Consider the following 21014-nt stretch of genomic DNA (forward strand, 5'->3'; position numbering starts at 1 on the left):
TATATATAATTAATATATTGACGAATCGAGATACAATATAATTATGTGTTTTATGAATGTTTAACTTTATATTGACATTATATTGTTACATATTCAGATTGAAATTTACAATTTAATCTAGCTGTACTTGGGGTACAAGCAAGCTATATATTGTTGGCACATGTGAAATATTGACATCAATATTATACTAACTTTGCACTTTTTCACAGAAACAACAATAAGTCGAAACCCCTCGCTTTCATCTGATCTTGATGTTAAACCTAAGCCTCCAAATATATTCAGTCGAACTCATGATAACAGTGATGTACAACGAAGACGAATACCTCCTCCGATTCCTGATACGAAAGATGTAGAAAGAAGACAACTGCCTTCTCCGGTTCCTAATAACAGTGAGGTACAAACAAAACGGATGCCGTCTACGCTTCTTGATAACAGTGATGTACAAAAAAGACGTTTGCCATCTCCAATTCCTGATAACACAAGTGTTGTTTCTTGTTCTGATGAATCGGGTAATGATAAAGATTTCTTTATCTAAATCAAGCATTTCTTTTCTATGTTATATTTTGAATTTAATGTTAAATACAAAATGATATTTAGGAACTGCAAAACAAATCTATATTGTAAGTAATCAAACATAAGCCTCCTGATAGGGCAAAGCATGAATTGTAGACATAAAAAATATGTAGTGTAACGTTTGCTTTATAGCAAAGCTCACCTTTAATATTTCAGATTATACTGATACAGGACCAGTACCTCCACCTCTATTGCCATGTCGTTCATCAAAGAATTACATTGATGATAAACACGCACTTCCGTTGCCTGAAGGTAAGGATATACGTTTAGATGATGATAATTGTGGTCCGTATGTAGCAAGACGGTGTGAATGTTTTATTTCTTCGTATTTCGAAACGAAATGATTGTTTTCATCGTGTTCAGAAACTTTGGAAACGGATTTAACATTCCATTTTTGTGTACCAATGCAACAAGAGGCTTCTAAATATATCATTTCCCGTCAAAATATTGTATGTCTTTTTAAATGCAACAGAAAAGCGTTTCGATAAGATTGCTAAATTAGATACCATCAATATAAACTGATTGGTCCTTTTATTCATCATACTCTTGGACTTGATATTTTTAATGTCTTATAATTAAGACTTTTTATTATTTTCTATATCGTGAAGATGTATCGGTATTCTGTTCGCAACATTAATAATGCTACGTGTATTGTTAATGATTATAGTTTGGTATTGTAAATAGTTCCTATACCTAATTATTATAATGTCGAAACTGATAAAAAAAAATAAAAATGACTAAATGTAAAGACCCGTACAAGAAATCAGAGCTATATATGCATCAGGTATCTTCTTTTCTTTATCTGAATTATATTTAAAATTAAAAAAACATTAAATTTAGGTTAAACGATATCCACATTTAAAAGTCAGTTATTCTATACTAGGTACTTATCTTGCGATACCAAAATAAACTCATCATAGATACCAGGATTAAATTTTGTATTTACGCCAGACGCGCGTTACGTCTACAAAAGACTCATCAGTGTCGCATGAATCCAAAAAAGTTATAACGCCAAATAAGGTACGAAGTTGAAGAGCATTGAGGACCAAGATTCTGAAAAGTTTTGCAAAATACAGTTAAGGTAATCTATTCCTGAGGTAGAAAAGCCTTAGTATTTCAAAATTCAAAAGTATTGTAAACAGTTACTTTATAAATATGACCATATCAATGATAATTCATGTCAGCACAGAAGTGCTGACGACTGAGCTGGTGATATCCTCGGGGAATTAAAACTCCACCAGCAGTGGCATCGACCCAGTGGTTGTACATAAACTCATCATAGATAACAGGATTAAATGGTATATCTACGTCAGACGCACGTTTCGTCTACAAAAGACTTAGCATTGACGCTCGAATCCAAAAAAGTTAAAAGGGCCAAATAAAGTACGAAGTTGAAGAGCATTGAGGGCCAAATTCCTAAAAGTTTTGACAAATACAGGTAAGGTAATCTATTACTGAGGAAGGAAACAGAGAAAAAGAGTCTACCAATAATGGCATTGAACAAGTAGTAGAGTGATAATAATGATGTCAATGTATCTGTTCCAAATGCAGTCATTTATATTAGATCAGTATATTTTTGTCCTTGTTTATTTTTAATATTCGTTTTAAATGTTCATCGGACTCGGAGTTCTCTTAAACTGAGTTTTACTGTGCGTACTGTTGTAATTATAGTTATCAAAGGTACGAGGATTATAATTTAGTACGCCAGACGCGCGTTTCGTCTACATAAGACTTATCAGTGACGCCCATATCATATCAAAATATTTATAAAGCCAAACAAGTACAAAGATGAAGAGCATTGAGGATCCAAAATTCCAAAAAGTTGGTCCATATACGGCTAAGGTAATATATGCATGGGATAAGAAAGACTTTAGTTTTCGAAAAATTAAAAGTTTTGTAAACAGGAAATTTACAAAAATGACCACATTATTGATATTTGTGTCAACACCAAAGTCTTGACTACTTGGCTGGTGATACCCTCGGGTACGAAATCGTCAATCGGAGTTTAGTACGACGCCCATTATCTCTGAACTAGTATACATATTGATTTAGGGGTCAGCTGGAGGATGCCTCCGGCTGCGGGAAATTGTCGCTGCATCGAAGATCCATTGATGGTTTTCGGCTGTTGTGTGCAATATGGTCGGGTTGTTGTCTCTTTTACACATTCCCCATTTCCATTCTTATTTTTGTTTAGCTGTTAAATTCATATTCACCGTTCATCTAAATTATCAAAAGTCTAAAATTAACAATTCATTTTGCACGGACTCGATGTATTTTATGGTTATTTTAGTCCAGACGCCTTTTAATTGAATATCGCTAATTACCTCCGATAACTTCCCACGATCATATAACCTGATATAAACATAAACTTAGATATCTTTTTCGTGCTAATCGAATCAATCAACTTTTGACTTTGTTTCACTCTCAATGTTGACATTCTTGTCTTTTTAATAGGCGAACACGACTATTCCATGCGCGTAAATCCTCCTTGGCTAAGCAGTTCAGTCGAATTTCACAAGAATTCGAATTGTATAAGGTCGATTTGTACTTTCAAGTGAATATTTTACTAGCAATTTTATTTTGTTTATTTGAACCAAACTTTAACCAACCTGGTAATTAAAAGCGAATTGTTATATCAGACTTTAACTTTCATTAATGATATCATATTTTCTTTTTGTATCTCGTAGCTTAGGCCCCTTTAAGCACTGATTTGAAGAGGCCTTTAGTTACTAATTTTTGCATTGTGTTTTCATTTCACCTGTTACGCAACTGTTAACGAATTAGGAAGTGTTAAGCACTAAGAAACATGTGTATTTTCTTACTTACTGCTGCAATGATTGTTGTTTATAGCCATTAGTCATATTGTTTGTGTTTTTAACTTAAATCTTTTTAACATAATGAACGTTTAATAGGTGTCTATACTATACCAATAAACACAATATTTAAAGATTCTAATTACAGTGTTGAATTGATAACCTTTTAGAAAAAGTTTACTTAAAGGATAAATAAGTTTATCTGGATCTTGTCTAAATTTCTTGTCTCGCAAAACAACATATCAGTAAAAATTAGGATGTTTTATTCCGTTTGAAATATGTTAATCTACCAACCAAACTACAAAACCAAATCTTTATATCTATGAACAAATTTATATAACGTCTAAGTTATTTGTGGTAACTAAATCCTAACTTAAAAAATACCAGTAATACTTACATAGCGTTCATTGCGTTAATAAACGTCACAACTGACACGGGCATATTGAACGAATTAATGTCGTGATATATAAATACAGTAAGACGGTATTAAAGGAATATCACCATTCAAAAATGAACACGGAAAATTGTCCCTTTTGTAGTAAATTTTAGTGTACAGTTTCCGGTGTTAAACTGAAATTTATCTAAATCTAGAAAAGGACAGTCATAACTGTCAATATTTGATTAATATAAAGGTATAGTTCCTTTGGTTGAATTTCGGCAGTATATTTAGAACATCTGGATTATTTAACGGCAAGATATCATCAAGATAACGTTTAAGCTTCTTGAATTTATCTATTTAATGCAATTTGAATGGATCTTTACTGAGTTTGGTCATAATCTATGATGCATAATAGTACAAGAACAAGTCTGCTATCGAATGGCGCAACTGGTGCACATAAGAATACCTACAAATTTTTGATAAATTTTGTTGCCGAAACGTACATGATATTATCGAGAAGACAATTAACAGCCTCAATCATTTCATCACAACTCCAGTAGGTGATTCAACATAATTTACCTTTCTCATTAGTGAAGAAGGCTTTAAATGAGTTTCAGCGAATATATTTACATTCAGATTTACCAAACGACCATTTAATTAAATAAGATAAGTTGTGTTTGATAAGATTATGTGGAAATGTAGTGTAAAGATTGAAATTTCAAAACTGTCAACAGGATATAGAGGACCGTCAAGAGCACGTAATATAACAAAAACATTCAAAGAATTTGTTTCCACTATATTCATATATTTTTAACAAAAGGTAATTATAAGTTATATGATAATGGTTAAGTCTGAAGGAGCTAGTTAAAAGCAATGAAAGATAAATTGAAGAACACTTACTAGAAGCACAAATTAAATTTTACAGGTTTTTTTTGTGAAGTTTAGGTAACCAATGCATAGTAGGGTCTTCAAATTTTCAGAAGAGGCTTTATGCTGTGATGTTGTAGTGTTATGTTTGTTTACTATATGACTCAATGAGGAGCGCACGAACGTGAATGTACATGAATTTAAACAAATCATTCATAAGAACATCCGCCATTTCTTTGTATACTTCACCCATATTCTCAATATTTTGGCACTTACCGGATTGCGTATAGCAAAGTTAATTTTCATTGCTCAAAATGTACTTATTGTAAGGACGCAATTTTTTTTCAAATTGCTTAGTTTGATTATTATGTTTTTTTTTCGAAATTCATTGATATTTTCCACTTATCACATCTTTTAGAAATAATTCCCGAACGAGGTTTTAACGAGACGGAAACACCAGAAGAGTACATGCTTAAGTACTTTTTTGTTCATCTATGTTTGCATTATTTTCAAAATGTAATATACCAACATCCACAGCATTTATACATTTATTTCAAAAAGAATCAAGAGATTATTTATCCGATATTTTTGGTCTTGTCTGTTTGTCATTTTCTTTTTCACCAATGACGTTGTCCGTTTATATTCGACCTATGCATTTGAATCATTCTCCTCTTTGTTAATGCTGTTTGATTTTTTTTTATGAAATACAGCATTAATAGTGTATATTGCTTTGATGTGATGAAGGAGAAGATAAGATCATTAGAACTGTGGTAAAAGCGGGACTTATACCCTCCCCCTTTCCCCCCATACCCCATATAAGACATTTAGTTGTTTCTATAAGATTAATTCAGTATTGAGAAAATGATATTTTGAGATTTTTATCCTTTGAGCAATTCATTTTAATAAATCATTGCCTCTATGTTAAGTCTGAAGTTTGTATACTTTAAATTTAGAAATGAATGTAACATTTTACAATTGCGAATCTCTGATGACCGTTACAAGCGTATGTTTTGAATACAATTACAAATCGACACGCATTAATTCTATAATGCAAATGCATTCAAACTTTGGTTAGTCCAAATTCAATGTTACAAAAGTAATGCGGAAGTCATTAAGCAGAGGAGGGATTGACTAAAAAGTAAAATACAAAAATACCGAACTCCAAGGCAAATTCAAAACTGATATTCGTTCACAAATGACAAATAACTTTTATATATCTGACTTAGTGCAGGCATTTCCTTATGTAGAGCACGATGGATTAAAACTGGTTGTATATTTAGCTAAAGCTTATGCTAGTTGTCTTGAATTATGAATAGCATAAAAGTATTAACAAAACATGGACCCACAAGCTGAAGTAAAATGCGAAAAAAAGAACTCTAATCATAAAAATAAAAACAGAAATTTCCTAATCAAATGTCAAATCTATACACATATAACGAATCGATAACAACTTTCGTATTCCTGACTTGGTACAGGCATTTTCTTTTGTAAAAAAAAGGGATTCAATCTGGTTTGACAGTTAGCTTAACTTCTTACTTGTATGACAGTCGCATACAATTCCATTTTATCGACAACGACGTTAATAAGAAAATAAAAAACGTCAAACATTAGAATCTATATATTCAAGTTGAAACGGAATATTTATAAACAAGGTTTTTCTATATTCCTCTGAGCATTTTACGAAAAGAACGAGACGTTCTTTGGCATACCCCTGATCATCAACTATCTGTTCGGACACTAGCGACGTTTCATAATAATAATAATAATAATAATAATAATAATAATAATAATAATAATAATAATAATAATAATAATAATAATAATAATAATAATAATAATAATAATAATAATAATAACAAATTCTTTATTTAAAGAGGCCCTCACATACAAATTACAATACACATAGTTAATTTACAGTCATGTAGTTCAATGTATTGTTATTAACATAAGATATAATGCTGTTTAAGATGTATACATGTAGTCAAAAAATCAAATAAAAATAAAAAAATATACAGATACATTGTAGCAAACATTTCTTATCAGGATTGTGTTAGGTACTTCTTGATACTTTGATTAAAAGTAAAAGTGTTTTTGAGCTTTACGCATTATATGTGGTAGTCCATTCCATATACTGATCCAGAATAAGCAAAGGATTTCTTTAATAGTTCAGCTTTTTGGCTTAGGAACTATCAGATTACCTTGAGTGACACCTTTTAAGGAGTAAGGATTATTATCTGATTTCAGTTTAAACTTTTGAACTAGGTACATTGGTGCTTCCATACGCATACATTTATATAAAAGTAAATATTTGTGGTATTTTATTCTATTGTCAACTGTCATCCACCCAAGTTTTTTAAATAAGGGGGCTGAGGGGGATAAAGGATCTGCATGTATAATTAATCTTGCTGCCCTTTTTTGGAGTTTAAAAGTCTTGTTTTCCCTTCATTTTTACATTCACCCCAAATAATACAGCAGTAGTCAATTAAGGGAAGAATATACCAATTGTAATATGTTTTCCTTGCATTTATATCTAAACTTTTCTTTATTTTAGAAAGAAGGTATATTCTGGATGATACATTAGCACAAACTTGGTCAATTTGATTTTTCCAGTTAAGTGTGTTGTCAATTTTAACACCTAATAATTTTTCACATGAAGAATTTTGTAATACTTTTGAATTTATTATCAAGTTTGGTTGATAAGTCTGAATTGATAGTTTCTGTTTTGTTCCAGTAACCAAACATTTTGTTTTATTTGCATTAATGAACATGTTGTTCTTTTTACACCACTCTTCAACCCTGTATAAATTTTCTTGAACATCATCATGTATGTTTTCTATGTTTTTCCCAGATTTATGAAGAGTGGTGTCATCAGCATATAGGTCTGTTTCACAATGTTCACTGCATTAGGGAAGGTCGTTTATAAATAGTACAAACAATAGGGGACCAATTATAGAATCTTGGGGGACACCAAATTTTACATGTTGTTGTTCAGAATAAACATTACAAATGTTTACCTGCTGTTTTCTGTTATTGAGGTATGACTTGAAAAAACTAACAGTAGCCTCACTAAATCCATAAATTTCAAGCTTTAAACAAAGAATATCATGATCTACCAAATCAAAAGCTTTTTTAAAATCTAATAAAATTGCTAGATTTAAATTACCATCCTTCATTTCTTGCAACCATTTGTCAATGATATTGATAAGTGCAGTTTGACAAGAATACTGCGGCCTGAAACCAGATTGTGTAGGGGTTAAAAGTTCAAATTAGATAAATATTTGTACATTTTATTAGAAACATGTCTTTCTATTAACTTTGATAAAGTTGGAAAGACAGATATAGGTCTGTAATTTGTTGCTAAAAGCTTGTCACCATCCTTGAAAACTGGTGTTACCTTAGCATTCTTCAGTAATGTAATGTTATGTTATTTATTTTTAACAAATTTATTAAGATTACTAAAATCTGCTTTGTTAACAGGTGTATAACTTCCTTGTTCTCTTAGTTTTTCAGCACAGGAAGTGAAAAGTTATTATAAGTATCAGCTATACATTTTTCACTTTTAGTTGTTTTGTTTTCTTCTGTGGCTAACTCATATGGTGTATTTTTAACTTTTAGGTTCAGACTGTGAAGACATTTCCATAAAAGTTTAGGGTCATTGGAGTCTTTTCCTATTTATTTGTATTGTAGTCCTGTAATATTATGTTGTCATTTCTATGTTATATTTAACATTGCCATTAAAGTGCGAGGTTTGTCATGCCACAAAACAAGGTTCAACCCACCATTTTTTCCTTTAAAAATGTCCTGTACCAAGTCAGGAATATGGCCATTGTTATATTATAGTTCGTTTCTGTGTGTGTTACAATTTAACGTTGCGTCGTTTGTTTTCTCTTTTTTTTTTAGTGTAAATTGACATTGCGATAAGACGTGTCACGGTACTTGTCTATTCCAAATTCATGTATTTGGTTTTGATGTTATATTTGTTATTCTCGTGGGATTTTGTCTGATGCTTGGTCCGTTTCTGTGTGTGTTAGTTACATTGTAGTGTTGTGTCGTTGTTCTCCTCTTATATTTATGCGTTTCCGTCAGTTTTAGTTTGTTACCCCGATTTTGTTTTTTGTCCATGGATTTATGAGTTTGAACAGCGGTATACTACTGTTGCCTTTATTTACCATATTTTTATAATAATTCTTTTTTGAGATATCTACAATTTGTTTAGTTTTATTTCTCCAAAATCTATACTCACTCCATAAACCAAGTGCATTATATTTATCTCTCATATTCCTAGCGTTAATTATTTCACTGTTATACCATTCAGGCTGCCTGTCTCTTTTAACTCTCTTTTTAACAACAGGAGCATGTTTATCTAAAGCCTAGTTCAACATTTCATAAAACAATTGTAGACAGTCAGAGGGGTTTTCTTTAAATTCAATTTCATGAAAAGGCGTAGATTGCAGATCAAATAAAAAATTGTTTTGGTTGAAATTTTTGAAATTTCTATATGTAATTGTACTGTGTGTATTCTTTTTGCCTATGTTGACTTCTTTCCTTGTTAAACAGATAGGATAATGGTCACTAATTGCATATCTACACACATGTGATTCCTCTACCATATTTGGATTATTTACATAAATATGATCAATCAGTGTACTTGTATCTTTTGTTACCCTTGTGGCTTCTTCAATCAGTTGTTGATAATTATATGATTCTAAAATATTCAGCCATTTTTTAGTAGGTTTGTTTGATGCTTTAAAATTAAAATTAAAATCACCCATAATTGTTATATCTGAATTCATGGTCATTGCCACTCTTATTTCTTTTTCAAAATCATCAACCCTATCTATCAGTGACTTTGGTGGTCTATACACAAAACATAATAAAAAAGTTTTTTTGTAATCTGGTTTAATTTCAAACCACATTGTTTCCGTACCTCCTATTTCTATGTTGTTTTTTCTGAAAAATTTAATAGTTGCAGAAAAGTAAACAATCAGGCCACCCCCACCTTGGGATGTTCTGTCATTTCTTTCCAATACATAACCAGGTACTTGTAATTCATTTTCAGTTGTGTGTCTTGTTAAAAATGTTTCACACAATCCTAATACATCAGGTTGGTTATCAGAAAACATTAGGTTGTGTTTAATTTCTTCATATTTACTTTCAATTCTATTAATATTATGAGAACAAATCCTAATACCTTTTGACTTACTAAAACCATAAGAATTAAAAAATCTTATCATTAGCTGTCAATGCATGGTTTTCTAAATTGATTATATAATATATACAAACACTAATTGCTAAAATAATCACAGAGACATAAGATAATTTCACATCAATTATTAAACTGACCTGCGGGAGAGGTAATAATAAATTATCTACATTAGACTCATTATCAAACATTACACAGTTTGTATCATGCTGTTTGATACCAAGTAATATATGCTGTCCAGATGTCTGAGATTCAGTGTTAGAATTATCAGGATTAATCGACCCATCATTGGTACTATAAAGTGTGACAGTATACATTTCCTGGGTTGTATCAAGTGAGAAATTACTCTCATTCTTTTCTTTAATTGTTTTTCTAATGTTTCTAGTTTTCTTTATCTCAGAAATCTGAAACCCTTGTGACAAAGAAAATAATTTACACATGCATGGACATAAATTGCATTGAGAACATAATATTGTCAGTACATCAGATTTGTTTGAAACAGATGTTAAATTGGCATTTTCTTCTTTGCCATTTTTTTAAGCAGTATAAAATTTTAGTTTTATACCTTTTACACTTGCAGCATTTAATTTTCATATTAAACCTACAGAAGGATGTTTTATGGTTAAGTTCACCACAGTTCTCACATTCATCATGTGTATTGATTATTCCTATTATGTTATCTATTGTTTTGATGTATCTTGATGTTCCTCTTAAATTGAAATGAATACCATCATGAACATAGAAATTATTGTTTTGATTGAAGCTGTCACGCATATACATTTCATACTGTCTTATAAAAACTAGTCCAATGTGTTGACATAATCTTTCTAAAGCAACATTTGCCCTGTAGACATCTACATCAATCCTGGGAGGTAGTTCTGAGATTATTAAGTTACAGTCAGAGTTACTACAACTTCGAGCTGCTAGAAACAAACTTTCATATTCAATTTCAAAATCTTTCAAGGATTTTACACCACATATGTCGTGTCCACCAACTTGACGAATAACATTCTTATATGCTTTCAGATCCATATTCAAAATTTCCTTTGTTATTCTATCAATGTGTGCCCCTCTGAATGTTCTTATGTCGGTCTTTGATAGACCAGAAGTTCTAATCCCTTTAAGTATTGATGATCCAATGATTAAATTTTTGTCACCTGATTTTTTAACCTTCTCTGGACTATGGTTGTTGATAGTTTTTGGATTTGGACTTGAATTTTTAGGTTGAAATTTTGTCTCAAGGACAGGTCTGCATTGATCTTCTGTGAGTTTTAACTTGGAAAATCTTGGAGCTGGAATAGGTCTTGTCTGAATTGATGCATCACAAGTGTTGACATATTGGGATGTTTGGCACTCAACTGAAGCAGCTGAAAACTCAGTTTGTATTGATTGCTCACTGCATTTATTGACTGCTAGTTCAGATTCAAAATATTTAATGATATTTATTAAGTCCTCTCTACTTTTGCCATCATATATAGAGTTGGTACATATATAATTTGATTTCAATTCAGTTATTAAGTCATTTTGGAGATTTAGGCTCTCCTCTTGGTGTTCATATTCAGATATTTTCAAACGTAACAAATAAATTGTGAATCTAGAAATCAAGCATCTTGATAATGTCAGTTCCAAAGAATGTTTTGTTTGCATCAGAGTGAATTTCTACAAAGTAGGATGTATCACCTTATGTGCCTTTGCATTACTTGTAGTGTATCGTTATCTTTCGCATGTTCATAATGAATTATCAGTCGATTTATTATATATATATTGTGACTCAAGTTAATTATTTTATCATAAAATTTCTTTCCATTAAGTGTATACCTTTAAGTTAAGTAAACAAATATTTGTTTAAAGGGAAACGATTTGATGTGAACATCAAATAGGCCATAGCAAAATAATGATTTGTACAAGTTATTATCTTTTTCTCAGTAAAAATTGTACAAGTAATAACCTGTATGATGGCTTCATACAAGTAATTACTTGTATAAAATGTTTGTACGAGTAATAACTTGTACAAACTAATAACATGTTCACGACATATACATGCATTGGTTTCAGAATTTGATACACATAATTTTTCAGCAGTCACTCGATTAATATGACTTTAAAATGAGGCAGAGGAAGCAGTTCTTTAAATTCTAGTCCTGGGGAACATATTAATGGAACCCAATTAATAAAGTTTGGATTATTAATGGAAAGAACATTATCAATACATCTGAATGTGAAATTTAATGATCTGATTACTTGGATCTTCTTGTTTTGACTATTGTCCAAAGGAACTTCGACTCATATGAAAATTGAAAGAAGTTGGCCAAGAGAGGCACCAAGTTCGTTCCTATAGGATAGCGGACCATTTGTTAAACAAGTCTACCTCCAAATTCATTGAATATATTGTCGATAGAAAATTCCAGCTTACCCATCTCTTGTTTTTCTGTGAGACATGATTTACTTTGTTTACTATTAACATAATATGCTTATCTTAACCCAGTGCAATCTATTGATAGTATGTGCTACCATTTTTCTGTTGAAATGCATTGTTGATTATTTCTCTTATACACATTTTCAATTTCACATTGTGAATGGTGGTATACAGGGTTGAAAAATAAAACGTTTTTATAAAACTAATTTCAGAGAAAGATTGTTATTAATATCATCCAGAACTTCTTTAGAGTTTTACATGTTACATATGAAGTTTTAGAATAATATATAACAAAATGATGCCTTTTCTCTTTAACTCGAATTCATTCTACAAGTATCTGTGACTGATTTTAGTAAATATTTTGAATATACTTTCAAATAAAAACTCTTCATTTTTCTAGAGCTATGTAGAGTCATTCGTTGCGTTTTTGCGTAGGCCAATAGCTAAACACGCTATTATCATCAATACCAGTACTGACAGACTATCAGAATAAACCCTTAACTTTGAAAGCTTTTTAAATGTAACTATGAATATCTCTATGTGTTGGTCTTGGTTAATATGATTTATGTGTAAGCTTTAATAAGCATTGTGCTAGCTATGAGTATCCAGTGTCTTATTGTAAGTTGTTTTTATTTTCCAAGCTGATCTCTTGAGTCCAGACCATTCTAACTTGTTTTTACAATTTGTTCTTATGTTCAGCTTTTTTAACACTTTATTATTGGAGGGTTGGGTGCTCGCAAACATGTTTAACCCAGTCACAGTACGTTAATATCTACCTCAAGTCAGTGGCCTGTAATCCTTTTATGCTCATTGTTTTGCTGTCAGTCATATTTGTGTTTGTGTAAATTGATTTAACATAAACCAGGCCACTAGGTTTTTGGTTTGAATTGATTTATATTTTAAAATGTCTAATTTTTTACGCTAGATTTTTATGTTGAGAATATTGGCCGTAAAATGACCTATATTGCATCATTTATCATCTCTTGTGTATAGTTTTTTTTCTTGAAATCATGCTACATCTTCTATTATTTTTAAAGCGGAAAGACTTTTCAAGAGATCATGGTCTTACTGTCAAGCGATGAAACACAAGATTTCCCATTTCTGAGACAAACGATCACCTTAAAAGCTTAACATTTATATCAGTTTGCATGAGGTGTATTTCGTTTAAATACTTTTAATAATGGACATCATTAAGGAAGCAGGTAACAGCGTCTTTTAACAATGAATTTTCCAGTACTTTTTCTATGATAGAGCATATTCGTGAATAATGAAAGATGTGAGGCGTATAAGGTCAACGAGACAGCAACCAAATAAGGTTTAAAAACTAAAGACATAATGTTAGATTTGACAGGACTATTTAAACGACATCTCAGGCTCTTAATCGCCCACTTAAACGTGTTAAACAAGAAATGTTAGTTCAGTTTCGGACGTTAAATGATGTATATTCTTCTTGTAGTTTTTGAACAACCTGAAGCTGATAACCATTTATTAAATTTTAAAAGTCATTGAAATATATAAGAAACGAAAATTTGTACTCCTTTACTTTTAATAATAAATTTGGTCATGATATTTTCATAGATAACTCATGTTAGTTCCATGTAATCCTCATTTTGTCAATTTTTTCAGACCACCACATACCTGTATACAGGGTTCACACATTATGCATTGTTGCTATTTTGTACTATCTTTAGGAAGAACCCCATTGATTCTTTTAACAGTACTATGTTCAGACTGAGACTACTGATCGTATGAATTTTTTAATTCAAGATTTAAAGGTAAACTTATAATTACATTGATCAAGCAGCCCTTGAAACTGATTTAAAACAATATAAGGTATACATTTCATTTTAATTCAGTGTAATATATTCCTAAATCCAACAAGTTTGTTTGTTTTTTTTTATCTTAAATCAAACGTGGATATTGACATTTCTTGCTAAATATAATAATCAACCGATTTTTTTAATTTTCAGTATTTATTGGGTAATTTGTTCCTAAAATCCTAAAAATTACCTGAAAATTATATATCATTCATATTAAAACCTACAGAAATTCATACGAGTATATAAACATAGAATGAAAGAGACTATTTTTATAAAGGTCTTGAAAGATTTAACCACGAGAAATCGAGAATTTTTTATTTCAATTTTCAAACTTTTTGTCATGAAAACACATTTAACCAATGTTTTACAATTTTCTAAATAATGATAAACATAGGCTTTCATAAAACAAATATAATATAATACGTTATACTTTATAATGGTCCCCACTTCAAAAGTTTTAACCATCAGTAACTGAGCATTTCATCATTTGCAGTTTTCAGCGTTTTTCTCTCTAAAACATATATTTCATCTAAAATTACCCTGATACTTATATTACTAATTATAGCACTTGACATTATTAGCAAAGTGCCCTGCCTTCACTAAACTGTAAGTCTACTAACGTAACCATAAAATTTCCAGTTTTCTGTTTCTGCAAAAAAAAACCATGTTTGTCAGCTAATGTTCCTAGACACAGATAACAACTACAAAACTAAGTATAAATGACCTAGATCAAAGAGTCTGACCTATGTTTGCTGTTATTAAAATACAAGTTGAATAAAATGTCGATTATTCAGAAATTCATTTAAAATGTGTTTTACATCTTAACATTTATCATTATAATAGTACTGTACTGCATAAATGACAATGTCTTTAATAAGCAAAGGTGTGGTGAAAAAAGTACCACACCCCAACATAATAAACATCATAAACAATAAAATAAAAATGAGTTGAAAAAATAACTCACCCAAATATACAAAGTATATAAACACTATATAATTAATAATCTCGTTAAATTGCAAAGATGTTTAAGGAAAATTAATGTCCTATACAAAATAGTGCTAAAAGGGGGAAAAGGGATGGATTTTAGTTAGAACTGAAAAACAATCTTTCGAAATAACCTTTTTCTCAAATTATTTCAATGTAGATTTTTACTATTTTGTTAGTACAAAACAAGCTATTCTAATATATATTACATTGAGAAAAACCTGTGTAGCAATTATTTGCAGGTTGAGTGGTTTTATACCAAAGGTGACTAGATAGGCTAAATATATTACAAACAATTTACGAAAAACATATATGACAGAATCTCTGTTCTTTGTTACTCTTGTGTGGTTTTTTTTATTTTATTTTAGTTGATTTATATGTTTTGGAGTTTAGTATGAAGTCCATTTTTATTGAACTAGATAAAGGCAGATGTGGTGTGAGTGCCAATGAGACAACTTTCCATCCAAATAACAATTTAAAAAAGTAAACCATTATAGGTTAAAGTACGGCCTTCAACACGGAGCCTTGGCTCACACCGAACAACAAGCTATAAAGGGCCCCAAAATTACTAGTATAAAACCATTCAAACGGGAAAACCAACGGTCTAATCTATATAAACAAAACGAGAAACGAGAAACACGTATATATTACATAAACAAACGACAACTACTGTACATCAGATTCCTGACTTAGGACAGGTGCAAACATTTGCAGCGGGATTAAACGTTTAATGGATCCAAACCTTCTCCCTTTTTCCGAAACAATAGCATGACATCACAACATAGAAAAACATACGATAAAATATCAATTGGCAGACTTAACTCAATCAAAAAACGTATGATTACACAATGAACGAATAAATTTGATCTGCGATATCTGAATACAAATGCACAGTTAAATAAATATTAGAGACATGACCAAAAAGCTGACAAACAAATTCAAACACACTGAGAAATATTTAACCAATCAATGTTCACTATAGAAAAAAACCGGTTTTTTATAATCTTGAAGTTTATACAAATGTTGTAAGAATAAGTGAAAAATTGAGGATATTACAAATAATCAAAGCTGGTGTACAGACAAGATCCATATAAATAAAAAATAACAAAACAAGCATTATAAACAGTATCAACAGGTCGAATTAACAAGAAAATACGATTTGAGAGTACTCGCAGTTACTGACAGCTAGTTAAAAGCCAAAACCAATTAATAGTAAAAAATCATGCATCAGATACTAAAATCGACTAAAACACATCACAGGGATTTAGTATTTTAACGTCATTAATAGTCAAAGAAGACATGAATTGTGCAATGCCAAAAATAAATGTATCGACAGGTAGTAGTATAGTGAAGAGCGACTTCTATAGAAACAAAAGTTAACGTGTCTGTGTCTCTATACATCTCGCCTCAAAAGATAATGAAATTTAGTTATGTTTTAATTTGTTAATGACAAAATCAATATTAGTGCCAATGTGAACTATATTCAGAGATCTAATTACAATATTGGTACGATAACCCTTACTTATAAGTTTGTTTAAATGTTCGATGAGTTTACAAGGATCACATAGTGATTTCCTCGCTTTTAGTACACATATGTATTTATAGTCAAGCTGTTGATCATTTTCGGGTGCGGGATTTTTACGCTGCATTGGAAACCCATTAGTGGCCTTCGGCTGTTATCTGCTCTTTGGTCGGGTAGTTGTCTCTTTGACATATTCCATATTTCCATCTTCAATTTTAGGAACCAACGGACACCTTTGAACAACAGGACATAGACTTATCTTTTTTTGTATTTCTATGAGTTACAATTTATGACTAAAGTCATCAAAGACCCATTGAAACAACATCTGATACAAAAAATTGTACGATTCGCTCGTGTATGTAACAACGTTTTAGATTTTAGCGAGAGAAATTTAGTATTACTGAAAAATTGTTACACCAGGGTTTACGAATTCGATATCACAAACAAGTCAAAACATTTACTAAATTTTATCATCGGTACAAGGACATCATTCGTAAATATAACTCAACATGCAGACATCTTATACGTTCAGGTATTTCACATCCAATCTTTTATGGTAATATTCTTTACAAAGCACAAACATGTCAGTATTCACTTCAAAAACTAATAAAACTTTTAAACAGACTTATTAAGAAGGGATATAGTTACGATACTGTTGTCAGGTCATTAAAGATTGCATATTTTGGCTTTAATATTGATTCACTTATAGGGTTTCTTGCTGCATTGAAGACCTATTGGTGACCTTCTGCTGTTGTCTGTTCTATGGTTGGGTTGATGTCCCTTTGACACATTCCCCATTCCCATTCTCAATTTTTTTCGGACACATACACAAAGAAGGCAATCGAATTAAGCATGTTTGAAGGCGCCAACCCTTCCCCTGTCATGGGACAGTAATGTAACAGTACAACATAAAATCTATAATCATGAATAATTCGTTGAATGTATCATTTTCCTAAACGGCTTGTACCTATTTTTTAATACCAATTCTATAGCACATTCACATATAACATACATAAAATTTATATCCTTATTTTATAGAAATTCACCAAGGACTTGATCATATGAAAATAAATGAAGCATGTTCATTAGCAACAAGTAACGAAGGCTACAACCCCGAAGAAGAAAATAGTAAGCTTATTATGCATTTTTGACAGAAATTCTTTACAATATTTCTCAGTTATATGATACCTCAAATATTATGCAGTATGGCGTAACATACATTTTATAAGCCTTTTTTATGATCTTTTACCGAAATTTAAATCCAATAAACCCATTATACAGATACAGATCAAACTAAACAAAAATTGATGAAACATTTGGAGCATGTATCTGTGCGCAATGACATTCGGCAATTTGATTAGCAGTTGACGTGGCGGTCGTAAACATGTCTCACAAATGACGTTGCGTTATCAAATTCTATTGACGTTGCATTGTCACTTAATGTTGATCTGGTCATTAAAGGTCAGCAAAAAATACCGTCTACCTGTATCGTTGTCGGAAGGACAGTAAGACGAGTTTCTGTATTCAATCCGTATCACGTTCACGTTTTCCTTGTCACAGTATTCTTATTGGATGTTTTTGACAATATTGAGATGCAACATGTTCAACTGATTTAAGTGTGGCCAAGGGCTTAAAAAACTGTTTCAAGCAAAAAAAACATGAAAACTCCGGTATGTTCAATAAACACAGAAAAGTCAGATGTTGATTGTTGAGAAAGAAGTATGGTAGCATGATTAGTAGTTGTATGAGAATCAAACATGATTTGGTAAAAAAAAATCAACAAAATGAGTGTTGCTTCTTAAAGTCAGCCAGTATAAATATTTATATGAATATGTTAAGACACTTTTAAAAAGACACAGAGTATTTATCTATTGTTAGATATAAAATATGTTTTACACCAATTACTAACATCTTAATTGACTTCTAAAGTTAAAAGTCCATAGTGCATGTCACTTGTTCATTTTGGTTTATTAAACTTTTTATCAAGTTTTATCTTCCAATCTGGAGGAAAAATAGTTCTCTCACCTGCATGCGCATGCAGTTATTATTGCAAAGTAAGTGATAAATAAGAGATAACAATATGAAATGTATGCCAAATATCCAGAAACTAAGCTTGCTTGATCCCTTTATAATCTATTCATTTAATATTTATTCCATTTCTAAATGCATGTATAAACGTACTTTGAATTGATGCCTTGTTTTTCTTGTTAATACCTTGTCAATTGCAACGTTTCTGTTAATTTTAGCTCGAAATAGACAATCAATTTCAAAGGAACATGAAGAAAACAGTTACGGCAATGGAAACGGTAATAAAATCCGCTAGATTGTTGCAAAACAATACCATTATAGTATGTGATAAATTTACTGCAAGAACATTTCGAACACACTACTCATTGGTTTACAGTGTATACATATTCATATTCTAATCGTATGCTTACAAATGTCTTTTAGTTTCTTTTTATTGAAATTTCCTTATCTGAAAATTTACTATATGTTTCGAAACCCGCGTATGCGTGCGCATTCGACTCCAATCTTAATTTACTAGTATTGTCAGTTTTCATATTGAAGGTTGGTTGTTTTCTCCGGCTACTCCGGAATTCTCCACCAAAAAGAAACTGGCCGCCATGAAATAGCCGAAAAGCTGTGCTTGAAAGTGGCGTTTAAACACCAAAAACCAAACCAGAAAATAGTGTTATTTGATTATGTTTGCGGGATCAGTTACTGAATAGTTGATTGCCTATTTTATCAACTTTATTTAAATGATTTATTAATGATTGATTACTTTCATATGCCAATCTTTTCGTGTATATTGAAGAGGAATTTTTTTTTTACAAAAAAAACCCCACTTTTCTCAAGAGATAATGTTATCAAATTCTTTTATTATTATTATATTTTAAGATGGACCAAGACGTTCATTGCCACCTCCTCCCGTACATCAACCACATGATGAACACAATGGAATAGGTAATGCTGGCAGCAATTGAAAACATTATTAATTGTTTTTGGTATGATCAAACTGATCATATAATGAAAAAAGTTAAATCTTTATTGAATTTATCAAAAAGAATCAAGAAATACTTGAATCATAATTCACGAATACAATTTTTCAATGTGTATATTCTTCCATATTTGAATTACTGTTGTTCAGTATTAGGAAACTGTAACAGGTTTTTTGTTGACAGTTTACTTAAATTGCAAAACGGGTCAGCTAGAATTCTTGTAAACGCACGCGATATTCGAAAACCATCTATTGAACTATTTAATGATTCTGGAATTATTCCCGTAACTAAGAGAATACTTTACCATAAGTCATTATCAATGGATAAATCCAAACATTAACTGGCACCAACATATTTATTCAATCGTTTTTTGCCTACAAATAGTAAGCAATCGTATAATACTCGACTTTTATCATCAGATGATTTTATTGTCCCTAAATTAAATAAAGAATTATACAAATCAAGTGTTTTTTACTTTTAGAAGTCATTATATTGTGAGATTTTTAAGTTATGGCACAATGTTTACTATTAGTGCATTTTCTACTGATATTCGAATGACCTAAGATATATTTCATTTGTCGACAAGTTACTTATAACATCCACACTTACAAATTTGAATTCCTTTTGTCATTCTGAAACTCATAAAAACTCAATGTTCTATTTTTGATAAAGTGTAGTATACGAAGTTTTAAATAATGGGAGATAAACGTTGGTCTCTTGATAAAAAATCAATTTCATTGAATACAAATCCTGTTACTTCATCCTCCATATCGTCTGTTTCATGTCCTGAATCCTTGCCTGTTTGTATCAATACTCCTTCTGTTCTTAAGCTACTACTTAACATGAATTAAAGTATATATATCATAATTTGTGCCATAGTCATATATTATATTATTTTTACGAATTTAAGAAGTGTCCTTGTTCATATATTTCCCCAGTGTCACTAGTTATGTTAAAGCCATTTGAAGATTTCATTATTGTCATAGGTAACAAATCCATTATGAAACTGGTTGTCCGGCATTTCCAAAAAAGTGCAAACACAATTGAAAATTTAACTGTTATCAAAATAGAAAAAAACTGTATACACACTATTGTATATTGTGATTTACACAAAATTTATTATCAGATCAAGACAATATAACTGATGTTTAAATAGGAAAATTTTGCAGTTAAAATTTTGACGTACTTTTGAAAGACCCTTATCTAGACACGTTTGAGTAAGAAATATAATCGGCCATATTTAGGGGACATGTGATAAGAAATGGTTTGGCGATATATCATTTAGATGATACATTTGGACAAAATGGGGGGGGGGGGGGGGCTTCTGCGAATTTGGCACATTTTGGGTGATTGCCACATTTGAGAGTGTTTCATCCGGATAATGGCAATACTTGAAGCGGAAATTTTTAATTTTAGTACTCACCGCGTCGAATGTTAA

General features: G+C 30.9%; 1 protein-coding gene across 2 annotated transcripts in view; it reads left to right on the forward strand.

Moving 5' to 3' along the window:
- The window catches only part of LOC143085381 (uncharacterized), a 113104-nt gene that overhangs the window by 81140 nt on the left and 10950 nt on the right, over positions 1 to 21014 (forward strand). Inside the window, exons 11-15 of one of the 2 annotated variants that reach the window (XM_076261676.1) lie at positions 210 to 509; positions 730 to 825; positions 17616 to 17705; positions 18824 to 18883; positions 19476 to 19541. In XM_076261676.1, coding sequence (XP_076117791.1) covers positions 210 to 509; positions 730 to 825; positions 17616 to 17705; positions 18824 to 18883; positions 19476 to 19541 — 612 coding nt within the window. The remainder of the gene's footprint in view (positions 1 to 209; positions 510 to 729; positions 826 to 17615; positions 17706 to 18823; positions 18884 to 19475; positions 19542 to 21014) is intronic. The other variant, XM_076261677.1, reaches the window with a different exon arrangement.

Source organism: Mytilus galloprovincialis, chromosome 8, assembly GCF_965363235.1.
Source record: "Mytilus galloprovincialis chromosome 8, xbMytGall1.hap1.1, whole genome shotgun sequence".
Taxonomy (NCBI): Eukaryota; Metazoa; Mollusca; class Bivalvia; order Mytilida; family Mytilidae; genus Mytilus; species Mytilus galloprovincialis.